Source organism: Anabas testudineus, chromosome 9 (genome assembly GCF_900324465.2).
Source record: "Anabas testudineus chromosome 9, fAnaTes1.2, whole genome shotgun sequence".
NCBI classification, from domain to species: domain Eukaryota; kingdom Metazoa; phylum Chordata; class Actinopteri; order Anabantiformes; family Anabantidae; genus Anabas; species Anabas testudineus.
The window spans coordinates 25,656,229-25,680,261 of record NC_046618.1 but is presented as its reverse complement, the minus strand read 5'-3'; the positions used below and the strand labels follow the sequence as shown (position 1 = coordinate 25,680,261).

The following is a 24,033-nucleotide window of genomic DNA, read 5'->3' as shown; positions in this document are numbered from 1 at the left end:
TAAATATACATTTCCCTGTTCCCTAGAATTTAGATTAAAAGTTAGTTTTTACTCTTGTGCAACTCAGAGCACAGTTACAGAACAACTGTTGGGCAGAAATGACTTGTGTCTGATGTCTGCCTGTCTTGAAACTTCAATCATCCAGGTTTACATCCCATCCCTTCCACTGTGCTCGACCAGTGAACGACGTCTGGTAGTACCAGCACCACACAGTCGACACCGAGTAAAACTCTTCAGCTCAGTGATCCCACGATGGTGAAAAAAGCTGCCAAACTCTGCACGGTCAGCCACCTCACTTAGCCGTTTTATAAAACTGCTGAAAACAGAACTCTTCTGCAACTTCCTTTGCACTTAGATTTTGTTTGCTTGCCTTGTACCTACTTGTAAGTCGCTTTGGATAAAAGCGTCTGCTAAATGACTAAATGTAAATCTAAATGCATTCAACAATGAAATATTTTAATCGGAACTTATTTAATAAAGATTATTTCTCATAAAACAGAGTTTCTATCTGTAGAGTTAAGATCAAGTGAAGATCAGAATCACAACAAGCTGCAGCTTCACATTTAATGTGACTGTAAATATAAAACTGTGTGTTTGTGTCTTCAGTCTGTGTCAGGAGGAAGAAACTGTCCATCAAACCGACCAATCAGCAGCAGCTATTCCTCCACCTGCTGTGATGTCATCAAGGGTTCAGTACAGGTGAGTCCTGAATAATCAAATCTGCACGTTCAGTGACTGAGACCTTTCTGGACTGTTTCCATTCAGAGTTGTTGTAGTGGTCTGTGGTCCGGGGTCCTCATGGGTCTACAGTGGTCTGAAGAACTTCAGGTCTCTGTGTGGAGGTTGGAGATCTTGTCGATGGACTGTAGCAGCTGAGAAACCAAACGGAGAGTTTCTGCTTCCTCTAACAGCCGACTGCAGACGGACACACAGGAAGAGGTCACAGTCATTCAGATACAGAGTCACTTTTACTTCACATCCATCTGACGTGTAGCTGTCTACCTGTCTGTGTGCAGGTACTGACCGGATGGAGGAGTGGGCGTGGCTTGCCGTCTTGTTCAGGTATTCAGATGCCACCTGAGCGTTTTGTCTCATCGTCATGACGACCTGTGACTCTGCCACCTTTAGACGGTCGTTCTCCGACCGCAGAGACTCCACCTCCACCTGAGATACACACACAGAGCTGGACACACCTGGACACACCTGGGCACACCTGGGCACACCTGGACACACCTGGGCACACCTGGGCACACCTGGACACACCTGGACAGACTTGGTGTGTACAGGAGTTTTACATGTTTTTGTTTTTTGAACGTAGTCAGTAAAACTCACCTGCAGCTGCTGCAGCTCCACCTTCAGTTTGGAAACACTGTTCTCTGCCTTCACTGCTCGCTTCTGTCGCGGAGACAGGTGGAGACACAGAGACAGGTGGAGACACAGAGACAGGTGGAGACACAGAGACAGGTGGAGACAGAGGCAGACAGGTGGAGAAAGACAGATGGATGTGTCCCATGTTCATGTTTTTGTTTTGCAGCAGCTTTAACTCTGAAGAGAACTGACAGTAACAGTGTGTTTGTTCCTAATAAAGTGATCACTGATCAGCTGGTTTCTTAGTGATCTGGATCTATCAGACCTGCTGCAGCAGAGTGTTGGGGACTGTGAGTTGAGCAGATCCAGAGCTGTATATAATCGGAGTTGCTCAGTGAACTCACCGTCATCAGGTGGAGGTTCTGCTCCACAGAGTGAACCATGCTCTCCAGGTCCTGAGCCTCCTTCTCCTCCTGACGCCTCCTCTGCAGCAGCTCCTCTGACAGCTCCAATACCCTGAGACAGAGGCATCGTGGGTAAGCGTTCTGATTGGCTGGTTGGTGCTGTCATGTGATTGGCCGATGCTCACCTTCTCTCATTAGCCTCCGTTCTCCTCTGCAGCTCCCTGATGGTTCTCCTCAGAGATATGTTCTCCTCCTTCAGCTGTAGACTCACAGAAATATGATAGGAGGTGATCATCAGAGCAGAAACATCATCAGGTCAAATCAAGGATTTAAATAAAAACATTCTCTGTTCTCCCAGGTTCCCTGAAGTAGACATTAGCGTGCAGCTGGAACATTAGCAGGTGTGTGTGTGTGTGTGTGTGTGTGTGTGTGTGTCCTGCCAACCTGCTGGTTGTAACTCCTCCTCCTGCAGCTGACATGTTCAGCCATCGACGTCTCATCGTCTCCTTCGTAGTTCTTTGCTCCTCCTCGTCTCTGTTGGACGTCTGGTTTGGACGAGAACCTGTTTGTTCACAAATGTCTGTTGTTACATCAGTGTCCAGTTTATTAGGAACCCTGAGGGGGCAGAGTGGCTCTTTGGTAAAGATAAGAAAAACAACCCATCAGAGCACAACTGACCTGGTCTCCTCCTCTTCCTCATCATCATCCTCCTCTGTGCACAGTGAAGAGGTGCTGTCTACACCTGACTGGAAGCTCCGCCCCCACTCCTCCTCCTCCTGATTGGACAGAGACAGGTTATTTGTTCCCTTCAACACTTTCTTCAAACCACCTGATCAGAGCTCAAACTTTCTCTGAGCTGAATTAAATCTCTATCACTCAGTTTATCAGCTGGTGTTGAAACACAGAGGAACCTGTTTCAGGTTCAACATGAACGGTCAAAGTCAGTTTTTGTTCCACATCAAGTCTCTGTAGTAAAAACTGAACAGGTCAGTTTTACAGCAAAACTGAAAATAAGTCGACAATTAAAATTTTCCTCTGCTCAAAAACTTCTCTAACATTTGTTTTTCATTGCTACTAATTAAAAGTCGTAAAGACAGGAAATTGAATTAATGTAAATAACCAGAAATCATTTTCTGTGGAGGTTCTGTCCTCTCCATCATCCCGACTCTAATGAAGCTGCTCTGACGACATGTGGCCACTAGATGTCGCTGTATGATGATGAACAGAAACTTGTTGAACTGTGTGACCTGCTGTTTAAACCACGTCTGGGAGTTTTTTGTGGGTTGAGTTCAGGAAACTTGTAAAAGCAGGAAGCTGATTTTTGTTCGCAAGGACATTAAGATCAGAACTGATCACATGAGTGAATTCTAATAAACCAGGATCAGAAATGAGACCTACGATGGCCTCTCAGGTCCTGGACCTGACCCTCAGACCTATGTCCTGGTTTGGTAAACCACTCAGAGAAAGCTGGGACCAGAATAATCTAGTGATCAAATCTGATGTCACCTGGATCATCAGGTAATGTTGGTTTGTGGTGATGTCAGTGATGATGTCACTACCTGTGGGGCCAGAGAGGGTTCAGAGAAGAAGCAGCTCCCAACTTCAGGGTCAAAGGTCAAGTCCCCAACATCAAACATCTTCTGAGAGCAGCTGGTCTACAGACACACACACAGATGTATTGAACATCACATCATGCATTTTTCTCTTCCTGCAGACTCTGTAGTCCACATACCTTACTGTGTGTCTGCTCCTGGTCCTGGTCCAGATCCTGGTTCTTGCAGCGTAGAAACTCTCTGAAGGAGAATGGGTTCGACTCCTCGGGCTCCACCTCCTCATCTGAACACAGATAAAACAGTGTGAGTCTCAGACAGAGACCACAACAAACCCAAATCCAGATTCTCATGTCCTCACTGACCTGACCCACACTCACAGAGAACAGAGTGACACCAGAACCTCTTTAAAATACAAGAAGAAGAAAACAACTGGTCCACAGACTCAGGATCAGACAGTAAAAAGTGTTAAATACAGACTGACTCCTAGAACCAGGACCCATCACACAGGTCTCTCTGTTCTCTGTAGGCTCCCACCACACGTGCAGTCCTCTGATGAGGAGCAGTATAAAACCTGCACACATCACGATATCACAGCTGTTTTACTTTGATGCCGAACTGAAGACAGGCCCTTTAGAAACCACATACGAGTTTTACTAATTTATCATTTTAGTTATAATTTGGAAAATAAGGGAACAAATCTAAAATTCTACAGTTTACAAATGAGGTTTGGCGCTGAGCTGTGTTCATCGTCCTACTGTCACTTCATGTTTTTCAGCCTCAGTCTGTTGTTTTCCTGTGAACACTGAACAGAAACCGGTCTGAGGACTGATCCTGAACCTGAACTCACCGTCAGCGATGATCAGCCTCTTCGGTCCGGACATGATGACCCACAGGTGAACACACAACAGGTGTCTGGTAGTGGGGAGGTGGGAGTTCCCTCCGTCGCCAGCAGATCTCAGTTATCGACCATCACGTCCTCCTGGTCCATCCACAGGTCCTTCCAGACGAGACCAGACCCGGAAGATAAAAATTCACGTGATCCATTTTCTAACTTCTCATTGGCGCGGACCACCGCGTGACGTAACAGGAAAAATACAGTAGAACGTTTCCTGCGCGGTCCCGGTAAAATCCCCCCCCCACGTGTCCGGTTGTCGGTGTCCGGACCGGTTAGGTCACCAGCAGGAACCCGGTAAGTGGAGCACTGATGTTCGTGCTTTGGCCTGGTTTAGTCCGGCTCGGTCCGCTGCATGTCCAGTGAGGGGCTCGGTGGGAGGGGAGCGGATGTGGATCCGGTGTCAAACCGGGTCGATGGGTTTTGGTTTAACATTCAGGTCTGATGTGGTCTCTTCATCCAGCAGTGATTGACAGGTCGGGGTTATGTCAAACACTAAACGAATTCCATTTAAAAAATAGATAATTTAACGGTTCCTACACTTTGTGTAAAGAGTCAGACTCTGTCTGATGTGATTAAAGCAGGTTCTGATTTATGAGATTCTTCTGTAAAGTTTTATATTATGTTTGTGCCGAACTGAAGAAGAGGTTTTACCATCATTGATAAAATGTGTCAATGTTTTTTTCTTTATTGATTTTGCTATAAAATAAAGAAAATATTCTTAAATTTGAAGGTTTCTAAATGGCGTTCATTGCTGAGCTGTTAGTGCTGAAGAGAAGCAATGGATGTGTAGTAATAATCCCTGTATCCCTGTCCAGTATGATTAAATGTACCTCATCTGCAGAGCTGGGCAATGTCTGAAGAGGTTACTAATGAGGGAGACCAGTCCCAGTCCACCCTGTCCCCATCACAAGTCCGATCCACCCAGTCCACCCAGTCTACTCAGTCCCCATCCCAATCTAAGTCGCAGTCCCAGCATGGTTCCAGTTCTTCCAGCGGGCCGAGCTCTGGCAGCCAGACGTCCAGCAGCTCCGGGACTCTGAGCAGTGTGGACACCATCCCTGTCACCTTGGCATCCGTTCCCGAGGAGCCTGAACCACAACCCTGGGGCCGCCTGCTACCCATGGCCCGCGGATTCCGGAGCCACGGTGAGCTGACTGTGGCGACACGGATTGTTTACTAGTTCAAATGTTAGTCCCAGGACCGGTCCTAAACTGGCCTTGTTGTTTTTTGTCCAAACATTAGTTCTTATACCAGGTCTTAGGTTTTCAAAAGCCCTAATAGTGGTACTAATAATAAGTGTAGTACCAATTTTAGTACTCACCAATATGGACTGTCTGTTGTGTACAGACTGTATAGAGGACCAGTACCTGTTTGGACGGGACTCCAAGTGTGACTACGTTCTGGGTGATCCAAATGATCGAGGATCCAAAAAGTTCCTAATCTACAGCAAGAAGCACTTCAGGATCTACAGAGTGAGATTACTGTTAGTACAGTTTACTGGGTGTTTGTGTTCAGACCCGGTCCAGTCTGACATGGATCTTCTGTATCTGTGTGTCAGGAGGGCAGCGAGGCGTTTGTGGAGGACTACAGCAACAACGGGACATTTGTTGACCAAATCCTGGTGGGTAAAAACAAGAAGCTTCCGCTGGTGAACAATGCCGTCATCTCTCTGGCTGAACCACGGAACAAAGGTGAGTCTGACTCAAATACTGAACATAAGACCCCCCATCCCTGCTCTGTGTTCTGGCCTCTGTGACTACAGATATCATGTTCTGACCAGGTCTCACCTTGTCCCGTCTCTGTCTCTTCAGTCTTTGTCTTCATTGACCTGAGCGCTAACGATCAGTCCAGTTTACCCAAAGAGCTTCGGGAAAAATACGTACTGACTCGAGGCATCGGCACGTGAGTCTGACTCTTCACAGCACAGACGGCAACAGTGATGGTGCAGGGAAGCTTCCATGTGTTGGTGCAGTCAGAAGTTTTATCTACAGATCTGACATGAAACAGCCGTGATTTTGGTTTTGTGTCACATCACTAATCTGCGTTTGGAGGTTTCCCTGTACCAACATGAATCACTGCATCTTCACAGGTCATGGTTGTCATCTTTGGTTTTTACTGCTGTGATGTCACTTCCTGCCACTCATAGTGTGTGTGTGTGTGTGTGTGTGTGTGTGTGTGTGTGTGTGTGTGTGTGTGTGTGTGTGTGTGTGTGTGTGTGTGTGTTTCAGAGGAGTGTGTGGTGAAGTCAAACTGGCCTTCGAGAGATCAACTTGTAGAAAATTAGCAGTGAAGATAATAAACAAGAAGAACTTTAAGTCTGAGGGGGTGAGTCAGCTTCAGCTTCCTGCCTTTCACCCCTTCTTTCCTTCTTTCCTTTTTTCCTTTCCTCTGTTTTCTCCTTTCCTTCCCTCATTTCCTTCTGTCCTTCCCTCATTTCCTTTTATTCTTCCCTTGACGAATATAGCTGAAGTTAACCTCAGAGAACTACAAACATGGCGTCTTTGGACCAATGGGAGGATGGTGAACATGTCATCTGTGTTTTGTCCAATCACAGACAGCGACGCGAAACGCGAAGACAGAGATTGAGATTCTGCAGCGAGTCGACCACGTGAGTGGAGACGCTAAACTACAAAATACAGACAACTCCTTTACTATGAAACACTAACTTTCTCCTTTCTTTGTCTCCTTGCGTCCTCTCCTTGTCTCCTGCAGCCTTGTCTCATAAAGACTGAGGACTTTTATCAGACTGACGACAGTTACTACATTGTGTTGGAGCTGTGAGTTAAAGATAATAAATAAGATAATCTATCTACTTCCCTCTGCCTCCATTCTATATGTTTAAAAACACACCTCTCCCTGACGCCCACCAGGCCGGGGAGGGTAACACTAAGCTAAGCTAACTGGTTTCTGTTCGTATCAGGATGGAGGGAGGTGAACTGTTCCAAAAGGTGAAGTCTCAGCAGCAGCTCAAAGAGTCTGTGGCCAAACTTTACTTCTACCAGATGCTAAAAGCGGTCCAGGTAAGACTGACCAGCTGTCACTATGGTAACCAGCTGTTAAAATACAGAGAAGAGGAGGTAATGATCAGAGAGAGAGAAAGAACGTGATGGTCTAAAAGCAAACAGCCTGAGAGGCAAAACCCAGGGGAAAATACTTCTTCTCCGTCAGATGTTGATCATTTCCTGTCATCTGGTCTCAGCTGCTGGATGGTTCCTAATAAACTGACTACTCTGTGTGTGCAGTACCTCCATAGTAACGGGATCATCCACAGAGACCTGAAACCAGAGAACATTCTGCTGTCCTCACAAGAAGACGTCTGTCTCATCAAGGTACTCTCACCTTCATCATCATCATCACACCGAAATACACTGCAAGCAAAAAAACGACAGGATCTATGTTTCCTTCTGTATCAGCTGTGTTTACACACAGATTGCACCAGCACAGGTGTAATGTCTGCACACACAGCAGAAACAGGAAGCACACCTGTGACAGGTCACCTGCTCAGGTCCTGTTCATCTCGGACATGAACTGATCTGTCCAGCAACATCATAAAACTATCATCATCCTGTGTCAGGTGACGGACTTTAACCAGTCCAGGATCCTGGAGGAAGCCAGCCTGATGAGGACTCTGTGTGGGACCCCGTCTTATCTTGCTCCTGAGGTCTTCACCCACGCCTCCACCACTGGATACGGACTCGCTGTGGACGCCTGGAGCCTCGGAGTCCTCCTCTTTGTCTGGTAGGGTGACCTTTCTCACACCTGGCTCTGATTACTCAGTCATGGATTCTTGTGTTTTGGAGTTTTTCCTCAGATGTTTACCTGTCTCTCCACCTGTCTGTCTCTCAGTCTGGGTGGGTACCCACCCTTCCATGAAAGCTTTGGTCATCAGTCGATCACAGATCAGATCATCAGAGGAGAGTTCACCATGGTTCCGTCCAAGTGGAAACACGTGTCTGACCAAGGTACTACTGCAGTATTGCTGCTACTTTAATATATACTGTTGCTACAATGAGTACTACTGCTAGTACTGCAGCGCCACAGCATTAGTGCAGTATTTAATAGTACTAGAAGACACTGCAGTCCGGTGTTCCTGAAGTGTTTCAGGTATTCTCTGTTTCTCCAGCGAAGGATGTGGTGAGAAAGTTGCTGGTGGTTGATCCCAGCAAGAGGATGACGATAGAGGAGGCTCTGCAGCATCCATGGTTACAGGTAACTGTGGTACTCTACTGTAGTACTACAGTAACACTACAGTAGTACTGCAGTGATCTGTGTCAAGTATCCAGTGTCAGAGTGTGACTGTGATGTGTTGTTCAGGATCGGGACATGATGGACACAGCTCACCGACTCATGTACCCGTCTGGAGACGCTGCTGCTACTGCTGCCGTGGTAACCACACACTGAAATATAAACATGAACATCACAGATATTTTTATTTTTGGTGTTAAATACGACAAACGAGCTTCTTCATGTTCAACATCAGTCGGGTTCCTGGTGTTTTTTTGGCATCAGTACCTGTGGCTTGGGGTTTTAAACTTATGATGTGATGTCATCAATGCTGTGATGCCCCGCCTCTAACCCTCTGGTTTAGTCACTGACCCCCGCCTTCCTCCCAGCAGGTAGAGCGGTTAGCCACGAGGAAACGAGGACGAGATGAAGGAGATGAGGAAGAGGAGGAACATCCTGCCAAACGAAGCCAAGCCCCGCCCCCTACCCCGCTGTAGAGGACCAATCAGAGTCAGACGTTTTTTGGGTCACATGACTCGTTTATTACTGTAACTGTCACTCTGCTGTAAATAAAGTTTATCATGTTCCTAATAAATTCTTTTATATTTTTCACTGTGTTCTTATTTTTTTAAGTTTAATAATTTTTTTTTTCCTCTGTATCGTTTCTGTGAACTGACGTCAGACAAACACACATCAGCTGACTTCCTGTCGACTTTTGAACTTCTGCGATGTTTCTCGTGGCCTCTGCCGCACAAACATTTTACACGTAAAGTTTGTTGTGAATAAAGGATAGGAAACATCAACATTTTATTTTCATTGCACAAAACTTTATTTCCATCTGTGAATCTTCAAATGTATTAGTTCCTGTTGTCCTGACACATTTAGTCAGATCAGTTTCTGTAACTTCATCAAGTCCTGAACCCGGAGTTTAGACTGTCTCTTATCATTATTAGAAACTAAATCACTTTAACCTCAAACCTCTTTGTTGTACATCAGGAAAGCAAGCATCAACAGGTTGGATATGTTTTTTATTTATAGACACAGTTGCAGCTGTAGCTCAGAATCAACGTTACTGTTCATCTGACAGTTTAAAAAAAAGCAACTGATCAATAAAATCTTTTATTTCCTCTTTACAAAGATCAATATTATTTTTATTATTATTATTATTAATGACAATGTTTTCACATCTGATTATTAAAAGAGTCACACATTGAACTGTGATTGAATATTTTCACTCTTATAATCTGTCACACTTTAGAAGATCAATCAATGAATCTGTGATGATTCGTTACTTCTTCCAACACATTTCAACCCGACACAACTGGAGCCTGAAACAAGTCCAGATTCTTCTGGTTTTACCAAAACAGAACCAGCTGGTCACCTGCTTCTGGTGTCTCTGGGTTTTTTTGGTAATGTGAAAGATATTAACTCTTTACTCCCCATCAGGATCCTGTAAGAACCATGACTCAGTTTTTCCACTGATCCAGGTTCAGCTGAGGTAAAATTAGGAAATCTGACTTCAGAAACATTCTTTACTGATCAGAATCTGGCGTTTCTCCAAATCACAGATTGAACAAAAACGTTTGTGACCATGAGTTTAGATTTAGTACATAAAATACCTGCTGCCACGTTAAGGAGCTGCTCAGGTGATCAACTGACCTCAGAGCAGATTATTAATGTTTCCTGTTGTGGATATGGACGAACTGTCAATCACAGCGATTCTAAACGTGTCAGGTGACGTCAGACAATTTGAGAAAAGGTCACATGATTTACCTTCATTTAAATAGGAGAAGAAATATGGGCGGAGTTTATAACCACACACGCTGACTCCACAACACACCTGGCGTCATCATCAACATCACAGAGTGGCAGCAGTTGCTCCCAACTCTACACCTGGTGCAGTCTCTGGATGATGATTGGCTGCAGACTGGTTGATGTGATGACATCACAGCTTGGCCTTGCGGCGGTCTCTGAGAGAGTACAGGACGGCGTGAGCTCTGTCGAAGGCGTCGCCGACAGCCTCCTGAACTCTGCTCCTCCAGCTCTGCAGCTGAGGACGACCCTGCAGGACGTCTCTGCCCCCACCCAGGGGCTGCGCACGCACACACACACACACACACACACACACACACAGGTTAGCTACAGAAGCTTGGGGGGTGGAGGGTATTGATCATTATCTAAATCAATCAGAGCGACTCACCTGCATGAGCTCACATACGGCGAGCAGGTCGGCCACAGTGATGTCATGACCACAGAGGAACGACTGTCTGCGAAGAAACATCGACTCCAGTTTATCCAGAGTCTCGTCGAGCTGAGAGAGAGCACGAATCAAACGTCCCTCATCCACCTGAGAGCCAGTGTGAGCCGGGAGGAGCACCTGAGACGGGTGAAGAAACGTGGGTATGATCAGATTATCAACACCTGCGGCTTACATTACCCACAACACACCTGGGCCTCTGACAGGTGGGAGACTGTGGTGTGTTATTCTTTAGCAGCTAGAGTCAGCTCACTTCTTCATAACTCCAAACTCCAAAATGTTTTTCAGACTCTACTAAGCTGCTCTGGTGACACTAAAGGGTTAATGCTCATTTAAAACGCACCTGTTAAACCAACACAGGTAACATGTTAGATCAGTACAAACCTCCAGGATAAAGACTTTAGCAGCGTGTGGTCGTGTGTTGCTGTGATGCCACGCGGTGTACTCGTCCACTTTGGCTCGTTTCTCAGGTTGCTGTGGATACCAGTGGTCCGGGACATCGTACCTGGTGGCCAGGTACTTTAGGATGGCATCACTGACACACACACACACACACAAAGGAAAGTTAATTTATAATACAGAGCAACACTTTCTAGTCTCCACATATTTGAAGGTTTGGTTTTCTGTTTGTGTATTGATTCATCAGTGCCTGATTCTGATTTGAGGAATCTGTCTTTACCTCTCTGTGAGGACGAAGCCGTTGTCCACCATCACAGGAACCTTCTGCATGGGGTTCAGCTTGGTGAAGTCTGGGGTCCTGTTCTCTCCTGTAAACACACGGACAGAAAAACAGCAACCAAACTTTATTCAGAGAACATGCAGTTTTAAGTTGTATCTCTAGGATTAACTATAAAGCCCCTAGTGACCCGTAAAATACTTAATACGACAATCAACAATACAACTCTTGGATTCGGCTTCACTACTACGTAAGTAAATATTATTTTAATTCATTTTCTCTATTTTACTTCCATTGTTAAAGTCACTAACACGTAAAATTAAATCAAATAAGAAAAACACTCGTTTTCCTCGAATTGCTCAGACACTGTCGACCTGTATCGTAGTTATTTTATTAATTTGTACATTTTAATTTTTAAACTGTTCAGTTTTCAAACGGAGTTCTGCTGAGCTGACAAACAGCTGGTGCGGGTCAAAGGTCTCTAGGGCAGAGGTCACCGAGAAATTTGAAGTTGAAAAACTGAGTTAAACTAAAAACCGGGTGACCACCGGGCCCTAGTTAGTTAACTAGTTAGTTAACTAGTTAGTTAAGTAGTTAGTTAACTAACTAGTCAGGTAGTCGTCACCTCTCCTCAGAGCCACGGTGCGGACTTTGTGCGGGATTCCGGCGCAGTCCAGCAGGATGTGCACCGCCCGGCAGGGCTGCGACAGGAGGTCCAGATACACCTCCACCGGCTGTCCCGTTGCCATGGAGACTGGGCGAGATCTTAACGGAAAGAAAATCGGTAAAATAAACAACCGGTGGTAAAGTCACGGCTGTTTTCTTCTTCTGATGGGTCTGCAGAGCATGAACGGCTGCAGCAGCGCCTGCTGCCCCCTGCAGGTCGATCCGCACACTGCAGCAGCAGGTGGCTCCAGATACAGGACTTTGGATTGTGCACCTCACATAAACCTCCACACACACACACACACACACACACACACACACACACACACACACCTATCCATAAACATATTCATAAAGTGCTTGTGCACAGTGACAACATTCAGCTCGAGGTCAAGGACAGAACAGAAGCTTCAAGAGTTAACACGAGGAGTCTGTGTTCATGAATCAAGTCCACACAGAAAAACCTCCTTACCTTACAGAGCAGCAAAAATATCAGTAAAACTAAATATAGTCAATTCAATTTTATTTGTAAAGCGCCAGGTAACCACAAAAGTCATCTCAAGGCACTTTACAGTGTTTAAGGTTTTAGACCTGTATGACTGACTGTATAAAGAATTATATAGAAAACCCAACAACCCCACTGAGCAGCACCAGGAGACAGGGACTGGTTGGGGTGAGAGAGAAGAACAGAAGGCAACGATCGCTGTGAAATGAACAGCTTTGTTTTATTTTTTGTGAACTGTTTTCTCAAATGGATGCTGTTTTATAAAAAGAGTGTCGTCTCATACTTATTTTTTCCACATCTGCACATGTAACTTCTATGATCTGACTGATATGATGATATGACTTTTACAGAGTAGACATACGCAAAATTCAATTGGTCCTTTTGGTAAATTTAAATGACTCTAGGATGCATGTAGACACTCACCATGTTAGAAGGGCACTCTGTCCTTGTTAGTTTTGTTTAGTTTTTTGTTTTTTCACATTTTCTGATTTTGTAGAAATCAGTCCCTGAACTGTCCATTCAAAGATTGTGAAGTCTCAGAGACCCAAGTTCATCTGACACTGTTATATAATGCAGCTCACCTGTGTCTGACTGAACCACACAGAGAGAAACAGACCAAAAACACAGGAGATCAGATAAAACACCACAAATAACGAGGAGTGCGGAGTTGAACGGTGTAACATTAATATTCATGTTTTCAGTTGTTCAAAAATGTTTTTAATTATAAGTATAACATTAGATTTTGAGCAGCACGTTAAACACGGACAACATTAAAGTTTAAATGAGGTTATAGACAAAACAAAGGATTTTAGTTTATTATTCTGACACATTTCCTATTCACAACCTAAAACGTTTACAGAAGAGTATGAATATTAGATTTTAGTTCAAAAGGCGTGAAAATAATTAGTTTAATATAAGTTTAAACCTAAAAACACAGAAAATAAACAAAACACCTGTTAACTCCCGTCTTGGTCCCACCCTCCGACTATCGAGCTCTGCCATTGGTCAATCCCACAATCTGAGACAAACATCGCAACGTCTGATTGGCTGCTTGTTACGTATTTGTCACGTTCCCGTCTCCGAACTGCGCGTTTTTAAAGACACTTTTTAATTATCTTCTAAGGGTCTTACTGCTAAGACATGAATATGTTGACGATTCTGTGCGCTAATTTAACATTGTTAAGATTCCAAACATACATGTTATATCAGTATTTTTACGACTGTGTTAACTGTGAACAGTTTTCTTACTTTATTATGGAAAAAACCTGTATATGTACTTTTAAAGTCGACGTTATAGTTATTTTTAAGATTTAGGATAACTCAGAACATTCAACCAAACTTAATTATAAACCCGTGTAAATGTCTCATACTTCTTTTGTTGAAGATTTAATAATAAAAACTCCCGTTGTACAAAAACTGTAGCATTATATCTATAATATTAGTTATATTAGTTTCTTGTGTATGAAAAATGATGAGCCATCACATTACATTTATTTGATACATATTAGTGAGTTTTCCTATTATTAAGCAGCAAATTTTTAAAGTTCAGCATGATAAATAGAGACAGGTTGTGTCTAAAGCCTCCACCTCTGATGAGTGAGGGGGTGTTGATTTGCATGTGCAAGGCAAACACTGAGTTCATCAACAAAGTGCATCAAGCTAAAGTAAGTGGAAACTAAACATCACATCTATTATGTGTGAGTGTTTGCTTCTGTCCTGTTCATCACCACTTTCATGTGCAACTTATTTCACTTTTCTGACCTTATAGAACATGTATCACCAGCTTGGGTCTCCTGTGAACCAGGATCAGAGGCTGGTGGGGTTTGGGGATGTACGCCTCCTTGTATGTGTTTAAAACAGATTTAGTAAAAGAAACAATGAAAAGTTTTAATTTTGGAGTTTAAGACATTAAAGAAATTAAAATAATGACTGATTTTACATCAGATTTAACGGTAATTAATTATTAAACCATGAATTTAGTACTAGTAATAAAAAAATCTTTTCTGTTAAATTCAAAGTTTTTACGACATCTGGGATTAAACGCTGTGAAAATACAAAAAACCCAGAAAAGTGAGTGAGTCCAGTTTTCATTTGTGCTCTATTACCGATAAACAAAATCTTCCGTAGTGAATAAAAACCAGGTGGGATTCTGGTGAAAACATAAAACATATTATTATTACTATTATTATTATTATCATTATTATTATCATCATTATTATTATTATTATTAATATCATTATTGTTACTATTATTATCATTACTATTATTATTATCATTACTATTATTATTATTATTGTTGTTGTTGTTGTTGTGTGTTTTTCTTCCACAGGTAAAGTTGTAAACAGTCCGTCTTCCTGCTGCTCCAGACCCTGAATCACCCCTGATATAAGAAGTTGTACAGTTAAAAAGACAAAATGAGGAACGCTTCACGAATTTGCGTGTCATCCTTGCGCAGGGGCCATGCTAATCTTCTCTGTATCGTTCCAATTTTAGTATATGTGCTACCGGAGTAACACGACTCTACACAGGGACACACTCCCTTTTATACCGCTCTGACCCGGACGGACTCACACTCATGGTTCCGCTCTCAGGGACGGGAACCGAGGGTTTTATTACACAGGACAGATGAGTACAAACGGCTCTGGGGGGTCTGATTGTGGATCCTTTCTCGTCATGAGCCCCAGTAGCTCGGTGAGACCTTAATCGCTTCGTTTGGGACATTTTTTAGCTTCCGTTGGAGTCCGTGAGGTTCACTGAGGCATGCTGGGAGATTTAGGCACAGCTGTGTTACGTCACGACAAGGGGATTGGGTGGCTGACTCGACGCCCCTCCTCCAGGAAGTCACTGCTGCAGCTCCACCAACCTGCCGCTGAGCGGCGCTGTCGACCGCTGGCTGAGCGGCGTTCAGGGGCGCTGTTGTAGCGTCGGACAGAAGAACACTTGTAGAGAGAAAACACACTGTTAATGTGACGAAACACGCTAAAATAACTGAAATAAAACCACAAAGTTTCATTATTATTGAGCTTCACACTCGTTCCTGTCACATGAATTTAATTGGGATCGACCTCCTCTCTCAAAATGACAGGCTGTCCGACGAGGCTTCCTAAAAATATAAAAACATTTACTTTTAGTCATTTATCAGACGCTTTTATTCAAAGCGACTTACAAATGAGGAACAAGGCAAACAAACAAAATCTAAGTCAAGGAGAAACAAACAACATCAAAAAAAGAGTTTCTGTTTCAAGAGATGTGAGAACGAAAGGGTAGAAAAGTTTAAGTTTTTTTTAAGTTTGTCCGTTTCATATTTATACCTAAACTAAATTTATAGATATTAAAATGAAGTCTGGCGCACACACAAGAATCTGCATTTGGGTTGACTAGACTTAACTTGTTTATTTATAATCTGATCTTTCAGTGTTTGAACATTTTAAATTTTCAGGACGAAGAAAAATCCACCATCTCGTTTGTTTTCTCCAGATTTGATTTTAATTGGTTGTTACCACCTTAAAAATACCCAGGTGTGTTCAGGTAAATCAAATGAAGGTGTAAACCTCATGATGACTGACAGCCTGTCAAGCTCCCAGGGGTGGAGTGAAACCAAACCTGGAGGAAAAATTTGTGGCCTCTAACCAACTATCTTCAGACTGAAGAAGCTACTTGATAAGTAGTGAAATGTTTTGACCTAACAAGAAGGAAGTCCAGTTGCTTGGACATACAGTAAATACAGTGATACTGTAAATACAGTAGCAGCTGTCTGAGCCTAGAGTTCTGATTTTGTAACGTCTGACCTTTTTAATCAAACCAGTTCAGTAGAAGATGCTTTTATTCTGAAGGACAGGTGACAAAGTAGTGTAGTTGCTGCTACAGCAAAATGCTGCAGAAACATGTTATAATGCAAGTTTACTGAAGCTGAAGTACTAAGTACTTGATCTAAAATATGTGTTGAAGATACACAACAGACAAATACAACTTTTTAAATAAGAAAATATTTATTATCAACGTAATTTCACATTTGTGCTGTAAAAAATGGAAAAAACAAACCTTTAATAAAAGGACAGCATTTCATTGATATAGTACTCAGTCACATTGTGATCCCCCTGTTACAAACAGGCTGTTTTTCTTCCCTATGATTCATAATATGATACAATGGTCATATATAATATGATTTATATATTTTTCAGCTTCATTCTTCACAGAAACAATATGTTTTATGAAAACACAGCTGGGACAGTTTACATGTGAAACTCTTACAGAATTAAATTCGCTTTTACTAGTTGAACTCACAAATACCGGAGAAAATGAGATCTGTCTGCAAATTACTGAATATATTTAGAATTAACTTATAAAGTTAAACTTTTTACAGAAACATAGTGGATTATAGTTTAAATATAAAAGAGAAAACACACAGGGAAGCTGTTTAAAACACATTTTGTCAAGGAAACGATGAAAAGTTTTGATTTTTGAAGTTTAAGAAATTAAAGAAATTTAAGTTATAGCTGATTTTACATCGGTTTTTAACGGTAATTAATTATCCAACCATTTATTTAGTACTAGGAATACAAACATTCTAGAAACCAAGTCTGAAGTGTTGTGTTTAACGTTGAATTATAAAGACACTACGTTTCTGTTAGAATTCAAAGTTTTTACGACATCTGGGATTAAACACTGTGAAAATACAACTTTATACGACATTTTAAACCAGAAAAGAGAGTTTGTACCTCTGGAAACTAGAGTCCAGTTCTCACCTGTACGTGTCATCGTTGCGCTGTCCAATTCTTCCATTTATGTCCCGCCTTCTTGATGCCGAGCTCTCCTATTGGTTCTCCTGTTGTTTTTCCTGCGTTTCTGATTGGCCGCCTTGCTCTTGCCTCTGACGTATAAATACCCCTCCCTACCTGTGCTCGCTGGACATTTGGACCGACGCTGTGAGGAGGTGAGTTACTCAGAGGATAATAGAAATGTATGTGGGACTTTAGAAAAACGGTTAAAATTCATAAAACTGAGCTGCTAACGTGCTAAAAAATGTTTACACTAATTTCGCATGGTTAACATTCGGAAAATTCACATTTATACAAAGACAACGTGTACGAACTTTATATTGTCAGTGCTTCGTCACCATAAAACTACTCTTTTACGACGTATTACTAAGAATGTATATTGTTTTGCTGTACTTAAAGTAAAGACGTGTACATGTCCTAAATTTTAATGTATTAAGTTACTCTATTACTTTGCGTTACGTAACGTTACGTGCAGCGTGCTCTCCACCCTCAAAAGTTAAAGGTACAAAATAAAACGTGAGACACTGAAAATGAATGAAAAGCCTCTGAAATTATGCATGGATTACATCACACACCTAATTGTCTTATATCATATATGTTCTCCTCATTGTCAGCCAACCATCAAAAGATGAATACAATTCAAACACATGTTGTTCTTCTTCAGCTTTGAACATGGATTACCGTCCAGCTTTCAGAGTTCAGCCATTGTCTGCTGAATTCACCCTGAGGCCCTCACCAGAAGCACTGAGAGTGTCCCAGGCCTATCATGGGAAGGGGTCATCGGAGGTGTGGAAGGTGAAGACGCCTGAAAAGGTGAGGGAGGAGGCAAAGGCACGTGTGCAGCAAGGAGGAGGAGACCCCACGTGCTCTCGGCTGGTGCTGAGTGAGAGCCAGCTCCAGTTCGGGCAGTACCGCGGACAGACCTTCAACTGGCTGCTGTCCAACGACCTGGGGTACACCGTGGGACTGCTGGCGTCCCACCTGAAGGAGCGGGAGAGCGGGGACACGTCAGTTTCACCTCTCATGGTGAACAAAGATGCCCTCGCCTCCTATGCTAAGTTGTTCTCTGGGGTGATGGCAGCTGTGGAGGGTCGCTGTGCCACAGAGGGCTCTGCGTCTCCTCGGAGCCAGGACCAGAGGGTGATAGTGTTCGGCAACCACATAGGTCAGACGTACGCCTCCTTGTACGAGTCCACGGACACAGAGTGTCAGACGTAAGTGTTTTCACTGAAGTCACAGGTGACAGTGTGTGTGTTGACGATGCAAGTGTGACCTGGCGTTGTAATTTCTTCCTGTCTGTAGATATCTGCTCTGGCTGAAGAAGCAGCGTGTGCAGCCAGGTTGTGCGATGTACAGCCTCCAGAGCTATGTGATGGGAAGGGACAGAGAAAAAGTGGCAGCAGCGGCTCGTTCCTCCCAGAGTAAGTGTTCTCCCCTCTCAGAACGTTGCCTGTACATGTCCGTTTCCAAACGCTCATCTCTCTTCTGTGTGAAACAGGTGCTGCGTCAGCTGAGCCATCAGATGAGATGCTCCTTGCTGCTGCGATGGAAGTTGACACTCAGCGTGAGTTAAAACACACACACACGAGAACATCACTCATTCCAATAACGAATATGAACTGTACGATATGATGCATGAAATTAACTGTCACTGTTACTGTTCATTAGCTTTCAATGGATGAGTATTATGAAGGGGTGTAGAATCGGTGACGATAAGGTAACCACCAGGTAAGGTAACTGTCTGCTGGGAACTGTCGGTACAGTCAGCTGCTGCTTCCAGCGTGTAGTCACCTGTAGATCGTAGCGACTAACACAACCCCATCTGGTAATTGATTAATGCCCTGAGTTGGTGCGCTTCACTGTGGTGCTGTGTTTCCCTCTGTGTTGTAGAACTCGTTTGTGAAATTACTGTCTGGCACCACTGTGTAGTGTAGAGCTAATGCTAACATGTGTGTAATCCGCACTTGATGTTTCGCAGTTAATTATCACTCTTTGTACTGTGATTAGCTCGCTCTCTCATTTTCTGGCTTTCCTCACCACTTCATCTACTGCCAGTATTTTTTTATTACAGTAATTTATACAATCCTACGCTGACATTAACATTCAGAGCTTATTGATTCTTTACTGTCTTCATGTGTGTCTGTCGTTTTTACGCCTTGCCATGTGTTTGACTTGATGTTTTTTGTGCAGTCGCTGCCCTTCCAGCCGTGTCCTCTAGTGCAGATGGTGGAACCCCACGCCGGCAGACCAGATTTGCATCCCCTACCCGTGTGCAGCCTGAACCCCCGCAGCCAGCCTCTGGGGCAGAGGTAAACCCTTCCCCCTTGTAGTAAATCTTCTGTGTGTTTGATTTGTTTTGAACTGGTGATTTATTTATTTACTTCTGTTGCTTGTTTCAAAGTTGCTGCCTCACAGCTGGAGACAGACGCTGCCCGAGGAGCAGCACGACTGGCTGGGTCGGGCTCTCTTCACGAGGAACACCAGCGGTCACGCGATCCTCACCAGTGACCTCCAGCTCTGGTGGTACCCCCCTGGACCCCGGCCCCTCTACACCCAGCCCCCCTCCTCATGCCACGTTTTCTTCCACCGCCCGTTCTTCCTGTGGTTGCCCTACAGGATGTGGGCATACAAGATTGCATGCCCCCGCTGCCGATGCAAGATGACGGGCTCCGGACTGTACAGGACCGTCCGGAGAGTCCTGGACAGGGACGGTTGGTATTTTATGGGCACCGAGTACCTGGAGTGCCGTTCCTGTGGCAAGAAGATCGCAGCGTGGGCACAGGACATCATCGATCAGCTGGACCTTCCTCACCAGCAGCTGTTTCCAGCTGTTCTGACGTACAAGTAAGATCAGAGCCTGTGGTGTAATGAATAATAATGTCATCAAACTGTTTCAGCTCATAACCAGGTGTAAGCATGAGCTCCCGTTCACCTGTCGTCTTGTTCTGCTCTCTCTCTCTCTCTCTCTCTCTCTCTCAGGTTGTCCTGTGATAAGAAGGTGATCGGCGATTTAAAGGAGCGCACTCTGGGCAACAGTGCGACTCGCCTCCGTGCCACTCTTGTGGAGCAGCACAGCGAACAGTGGATGACACGGTCCCTGCTGTACTTCTCCTTGCTCGACAAGCTGAGAGTACCGGCTGCGCCACAGCACAAGGTGCCACCCATGCATCCCGTGCCCACTGTGCACTGGCTTCTCTCTGTCTTTGTCAGAGAGGCCCTGATGAGGCTGGACGTGACCAAAGCCAGGGTCACGTCTATCTTTGGCACCATATTGAAGATGGCTTCTAACAAGAAGGCAAGCTTTGATTATATTGGATCTCTGGTTAATGAAATGTTGCTGATGACGATTAGTACTTTACTTTATTTATTCTCTTATGTTGTCACATTTCCAGATGACCACTAAGCTTGCAGGCAGCGCTGCTGGCACGGCTGCCTGTGTTACTAATGTGGGCAACGAGCACGGGCAGGTGTGTATAGCTTCTCCATGATTTACTGTTTTCACATGAGAAATTGATGTGATGTTCACTTTGCTCTCCGCCGCTGGCAGGTGCTCATGTCTGTCCTCACTGCTGCCGAGGGGGACGGACTGTTGCCTATGGCGGCTGGACTGATGCGGCGGTACCGCGAAGCCGGGGAGGCCCCTCCTAAGGTTTTGTATGTCGACCGAAACTGCTGTTCCCTCGTGGGAAAGACACATGTGGCGGCCATGTTCCACGAGTGGGACGAGCTGGTGGTGAGGCTGGACGTGTGGCACCTCATGCGACGCTTCGCCCGAGGCGTCACCACTGAGAGCCACCCGCTTTACGGCCAGTTCATGGCGCGGCTGTCCTACGCCATCTTTGAGTGGGACAAAGACGACTTTGCCCGTCTGGAGAAAGCAAAGCAGTCGGAGGAGGGGAGGGACGACTACATCAAGCTGTCCGCCAAGGAGATGGCCCGCCACTGTCGCCGCCGCACACGGGGTGTGGACGAGACGGAGACGCTCATCCAGGAGCTCCTGGATGACTTCTGGGATGTGCCGGACACCCTGGGCGTCCTGCTGTTCGACCACAAACGAATGCAGGAGATTTGGAACACGCAGCGCCGTCATCTCCGCTGCATTCAGGACCCCCTGGGAGTGGCGCTTTACACCAAGACAGGGGAGCTGACCAAGGGAGGGATCAAGCTCCCTGTCTACCGGTGCGCTAGAGGAAACACCTCCCTGGAGTCGTTCCACCTCCACCTGACCCACTTCGTCCCAGGTGAGGGTTTTAAACCTTATTTCTTGATGAGAAAAGAGGAGCTGTGCGTGCGTGCGTGTGATTATTATATTGAGTTTCTCTCTCCTCAGGAACATCGGCCAGCGCACTGAACTTCCAGGTGTACCTGCTGGAGGGCCTAGTGAGGTGGAACGAAGACCGTGCCAGAGCTGCAGTGGAGGGAGCCAAGAGGAAGACAGTGCGCAGCTACAATGCCCGTCTCCAGCATTGCTACCACAAGCTCACACAGAAGTTCAAGACCATGATGCAGGTGGAGAACTACACTCAGCCCAGGGAGTACACAGGTAGTGGACTGGAAAACACACCGATCGCACACCAATCACACCTGGAATGAGCAACACGGTCTAACAGATTCTCTAACTGCTGTTTTGTTCAGGTGAACTGATCGGAGTGGAGTACCTGTACTCTCAGATTGGCGCTGTGCTGGAGGACTTTGGCCAGGATCCCGACGCTCCGGATGGGGCGGCCGAGCCTGAGGAAGAGTGGGGCGAGAGGGAGCAGGACCAAGGGTTTGAGGAGGCGGGGGACATTCAGGTGTTAGAGCACTATCCGCACATCTTGGCAAATCGGGTCCTCATGCATCCTGCTGCCCCCACCGCCGTGACCGCAGCTGCTGCTTTGTCGTTGTCATCATCTCAGTCTGTTCCCACCCACCCAGCTCCATCCCTGGATGAGGCCGCTGGGATGGAGCTGGAGCTGGAGGAGGAGCAGCTGCAAGTGAGTGTCACTCATCACTTAGACCATATGTGTCAAACTCACGGCCTGCGGGCCACATCCGGCCCGGCGTGTAATTATATCCGGCCCGCGAGATCATTTCTATATTATTGTTATTAATGGCCCGGCGATATGAAGCGCTGGTAACACAATAAACTACAGATCCCATAATGCAGCGCTTCAGCTGCCTTGCCGAACACATTCCGCGTTAATCAAGTCTAGTTTATGATGCTGCAACTTATTATGAAGCTGGTCCTCACGATGCTAAGTAATGTTGAACCATATCGTTACAACGGTGTTCACAAATACGCACGTTGCTCATAAACTGAGTTCTCACGGAGCTTTGGTGACTTTGAAGAACAAGAAAATCATTTTGCCGTCTATGTGTAAACTGCACCTGTGCAGATTCAGATGGAGCTGATTGAGCTGCAGTGTAATGACTGAAGGTAAAGTAGGACACTGCAGGACCTGCACAGTTTATTCACTCCATTCCTGCAGAAATGTCCCAGCTCCGTCCACATGAGGCTCGAACCTTGTTTATGTTTGGTAGCACAAATCTTAGTGAGAAGCTGTTCTCAGTGATAAAGACTAAAAAAACAGCACACAGGAGTCGTCTCACTGGTGAGAACCTACAGTCCATCCTAAGAATCTCCACAACACAGAACCTCACAACAAATATAAACGAACTTGTTGACAAAAACAGATGCAGCTCTGATAAAATGACATAAGAGCAAAGACTGAATGATTTGATTTGTTATTGCATGTTCACATTTTGAATTAGTATAATTTTGACAGGATATATTTTTATGGAGAGCAAAATCTTTTGGGATATTTAAAATTTAAGTTTATTTTTTGTATAAAATCACATAGAATTATAGAAATTTTTGATGTTTGTTCTTTTAATGTTTACTTTATTTCTAACTTAATATATATAATATCTAATTTAGAGAGGATATATTTCTGTAGAGAGCAAAATATAAGTTTTTTAAGGTTTATGTTAAAAAAAGTTAAGTTTTAAAAGTTTTAGTGTGCTCAATAAATGTTTATCCTGTTCGGCCCGCGACCTAAAATATGTTTTGGATTTTGGCCCCCTGTGCAATTGAGTTTGACACCCCTGTATATCTTTTTATGTTTTCATCAAGAATTTGTAGAGCTTTACATTTAACCTCCTCCTCTTCTGTCTTCTAGGACACACACGGGCCAGACGGACACGGCGGGTACCAGCATGTGATAGCTCTGGCCTACGCCCTCGTGGAGCTACGTCACCAGGCTTACGTGACACAGAAACAGGCGCTGGAGATCGTTGCCCTGTGGCTGAAGCTGTCAGACAGGGACAAGGCTCCAGTGTCCTTCCCCCTACGCCACCAGGACCAGTTGTTGAAAGGACGCTTCAAGACCTCTCGGTCCTCTCACACACCCGGCAGCGACCCTGTACAGCAGTGAGATTAAAATTTAAAACGTTTTGCTTCTGATTCCACAGACATGTTACATTGCCGTGCGGATGTTATGCACCTTTAACACCAGACTTGTCTGTGTTTAGTGTTGTTTCGGGCAAAGGCAGGGGGGCATCGCACTCTCCCAAGGTCAGCAGGTTGGTTGAGGCTATCTTTTTGGAGTTGTGCCGGCTGAATTACGAGGGACGTACATTGGCTGGGGTCTGGATTAACCGCTGGGGTGTCATCATGAGGGAGTACACTGTCATCAGAGACATTGTTGTGAGCTGCCCGACCATCATGACCAACACCAGCATCCACCTGTTTCTGGTCAACCGGCGGACCCTCCTGGACTGGTAAG

The 24,033-nt window shown here is 44.8% G+C and overlaps 4 protein-coding genes and 1 non-coding gene across 10 annotated transcripts; 2 read left to right on the top strand and 3 right to left on the bottom strand.

The window, feature by feature from the left end:
* Positions 1–458: 458 nt before the first annotated feature.
* On the bottom strand, positions 459–4,294 carry entr1 (endosome associated trafficking regulator 1). Of its 2 annotated transcripts, none has more exons than XR_003297701.2 (10): positions 4,113–4,294; positions 3,445–3,548; positions 3,271–3,367; positions 2,391–2,490; positions 2,157–2,274; positions 1,898–1,971; positions 1,713–1,824; positions 1,264–1,395; positions 1,025–1,193; positions 459–915 (listed from the first exon to the last, which is right to left on the bottom strand). XR_003297701.2 is itself a non-coding variant. In XM_026344039.1 (10 exons), the coding sequence occupies exons 1-10, from the start codon at positions 4,144–4,146 to the stop codon at positions 825–827; spliced, it is 930 nt and encodes a 309-aa protein (XP_026199824.1). In that variant the 5' UTR covers positions 4,147–4,294; the 3' UTR covers positions 461–824. The 2 variants fall into 2 exon arrangements, 1 of the variants encoding a protein (XP_026199824.1); XM_026344039.1 differs by having other exon boundaries at positions 461–915; positions 1,025–1,164; positions 1,333–1,395; positions 2,391–2,488; positions 3,272–3,367.
* A 44-nt stretch (positions 4,295–4,338) lies between these two features.
* On the top strand, positions 4,339–8,956 carry chek2 (checkpoint kinase 2). Of its 4 annotated transcripts, none has more exons than XM_026344037.1 (15): positions 4,339–4,454; positions 5,002–5,305; positions 5,508–5,632; positions 5,719–5,851; positions 5,972–6,062; positions 6,389–6,485; positions 6,715–6,768; positions 6,873–6,937; positions 7,081–7,180; positions 7,403–7,489; positions 7,735–7,898; positions 8,007–8,122; positions 8,284–8,369; positions 8,475–8,546; positions 8,777–8,956. In XM_026344037.1, the coding sequence occupies exons 2-15, from the start codon at positions 5,011–5,013 to the stop codon at positions 8,879–8,881; spliced, it is 1,590 nt and encodes a 529-aa protein (XP_026199822.1). In that variant the 5' UTR covers positions 4,339–4,454; positions 5,002–5,010; the 3' UTR covers positions 8,882–8,956. The 4 variants fall into 4 exon arrangements, 3 of the variants coding, with proteins under 3 accessions (XP_026199822.1, XP_026199820.1, XP_026199821.1); XM_026344035.1 differs by having other exon boundaries at positions 4,340–4,454; positions 8,774–8,956; XM_026344036.1 differs by lacking the exon at positions 4,339–4,454 and adding an exon at positions 4,479–4,633 and having other exon boundaries at positions 8,774–8,956.
* A 251-nt stretch (positions 8,957–9,207) lies between these two features.
* On the bottom strand, positions 9,208–12,176 carry gstt2 (glutathione S-transferase theta 2). Of its 2 annotated transcripts, none has more exons than XM_026342311.1 (5): positions 11,925–12,176; positions 11,321–11,408; positions 11,026–11,176; positions 10,585–10,761; positions 9,208–10,476 (listed from the first exon to the last, which is right to left on the bottom strand). In XM_026342311.1, the coding sequence occupies exons 1-5, from the start codon at positions 12,064–12,066 to the stop codon at positions 10,330–10,332; spliced, it is 705 nt and encodes a 234-aa protein (XP_026198096.1). In that variant the 5' UTR covers positions 12,067–12,176; the 3' UTR covers positions 9,208–10,329. The 2 variants fall into 2 exon arrangements, with proteins under 2 accessions (XP_026198096.1, XP_026198097.1); XM_026342312.1 differs by having other exon boundaries at positions 11,943–12,174.
* A 2,722-nt stretch (positions 12,177–14,898) lies between these two features.
* On the bottom strand, positions 14,899–15,004 carry LOC113151400. Its single transcript, XR_003297717.1, has one exon. It is a non-coding gene; the product is annotated as a U6 spliceosomal RNA (small nuclear RNA).
* Positions 15,005–19,344: 4,340 nt separating this feature from the next.
* LOC113150599 lies at positions 19,345–24,032 on the top strand. Its single transcript, XM_026343171.1, has 9 exons — positions 19,345–19,575; positions 19,668–20,110; positions 20,246–20,561; positions 20,659–20,733; positions 20,814–21,507; positions 21,597–21,809; positions 21,902–22,242; positions 23,428–23,678; positions 23,780–24,032. Exons 2-9 carry the CDS (start codon positions 19,884–19,886, stop codon positions 24,030–24,032), a joined length of 2,370 nt encoding a protein of 789 aa, XP_026198956.1. The 5' UTR covers positions 19,345–19,575; positions 19,668–19,883.
* Position 24,033: the final 1 nt, after the last annotated feature.

Excerpts from the sequence above, each read along its gene's own strand:
- gstt2 (XM_026342311.1), bottom strand. The coding sequence starts at position 12,066 with ATGGCAACGGGACAGCCGGTGGAGGTGTATCTGGACCTCCTGTCGCAG. Across the intron at positions 11,177-11,320 it reads GGCTTCGTCCTCACAGAGAG|TGATGCCATCCTAAAGTACC; the intron begins GTAAAGACAGAT and ends TGTGTGTGTCAG. Across the intron at positions 10,477-10,584 it reads CCGTATGTGAGCTCATGCAG|CCCCTGGGTGGGGGCAGAGA; the intron begins GTGAGTCGCTCT and ends GTGCGTGCGCAG.
- chek2 (XM_026344035.1), top strand. The coding sequence starts at position 5,011 with ATGTCTGAAGAGGTTACTAATGAGGGAGACCAGTCCCAGTCCACCCTG. Across the intron at positions 5,633-5,718 it reads AGCACTTCAGGATCTACAGA|GAGGGCAGCGAGGCGTTTGT; the intron begins GTGAGATTACTG and ends TCTGTGTGTCAG. Across the intron at positions 8,547-8,773 it reads CTGCTGCTACTGCTGCCGTG|CAGGTAGAGCGGTTAGCCAC; the intron begins GTAACCACACAC and ends CCTTCCTCCCAG.
- entr1 (XM_026344039.1), bottom strand. The coding sequence starts at position 4,146 with ATGTCCGGACCGAAGAGGCTGATCATCGCTGACG. Across the intron at positions 2,489-3,271 it reads AACCCTCTCTGGCCCCACAG|GAGGAGGAGGAGTGGGGGCG; the intron begins GTAGTGACATCA and ends CTGTCCAATCAG. Across the intron at positions 1,972-2,156 it reads GGAGGAGTTACAACCAGCAG|CTGAAGGAGGAGAACATATC; the intron begins GTTGGCAGGACA and ends GTGAGTCTACAG.
- LOC113150599 (XM_026343171.1), top strand. The coding sequence starts at position 19,884 with ATGTGGGCATACAAGATTGCATGCCCCCGCTGCCGATGCAAGATGACG. Across the intron at positions 20,562-20,658 it reads AGATGGCTTCTAACAAGAAG|ATGACCACTAAGCTTGCAGG; the intron begins GCAAGCTTTGAT and ends TCACATTTCCAG. Across the intron at positions 21,810-21,901 it reads TCAGCCCAGGGAGTACACAG|GTGAACTGATCGGAGTGGAG; the intron begins GTAGTGGACTGG and ends TGTTTTGTTCAG.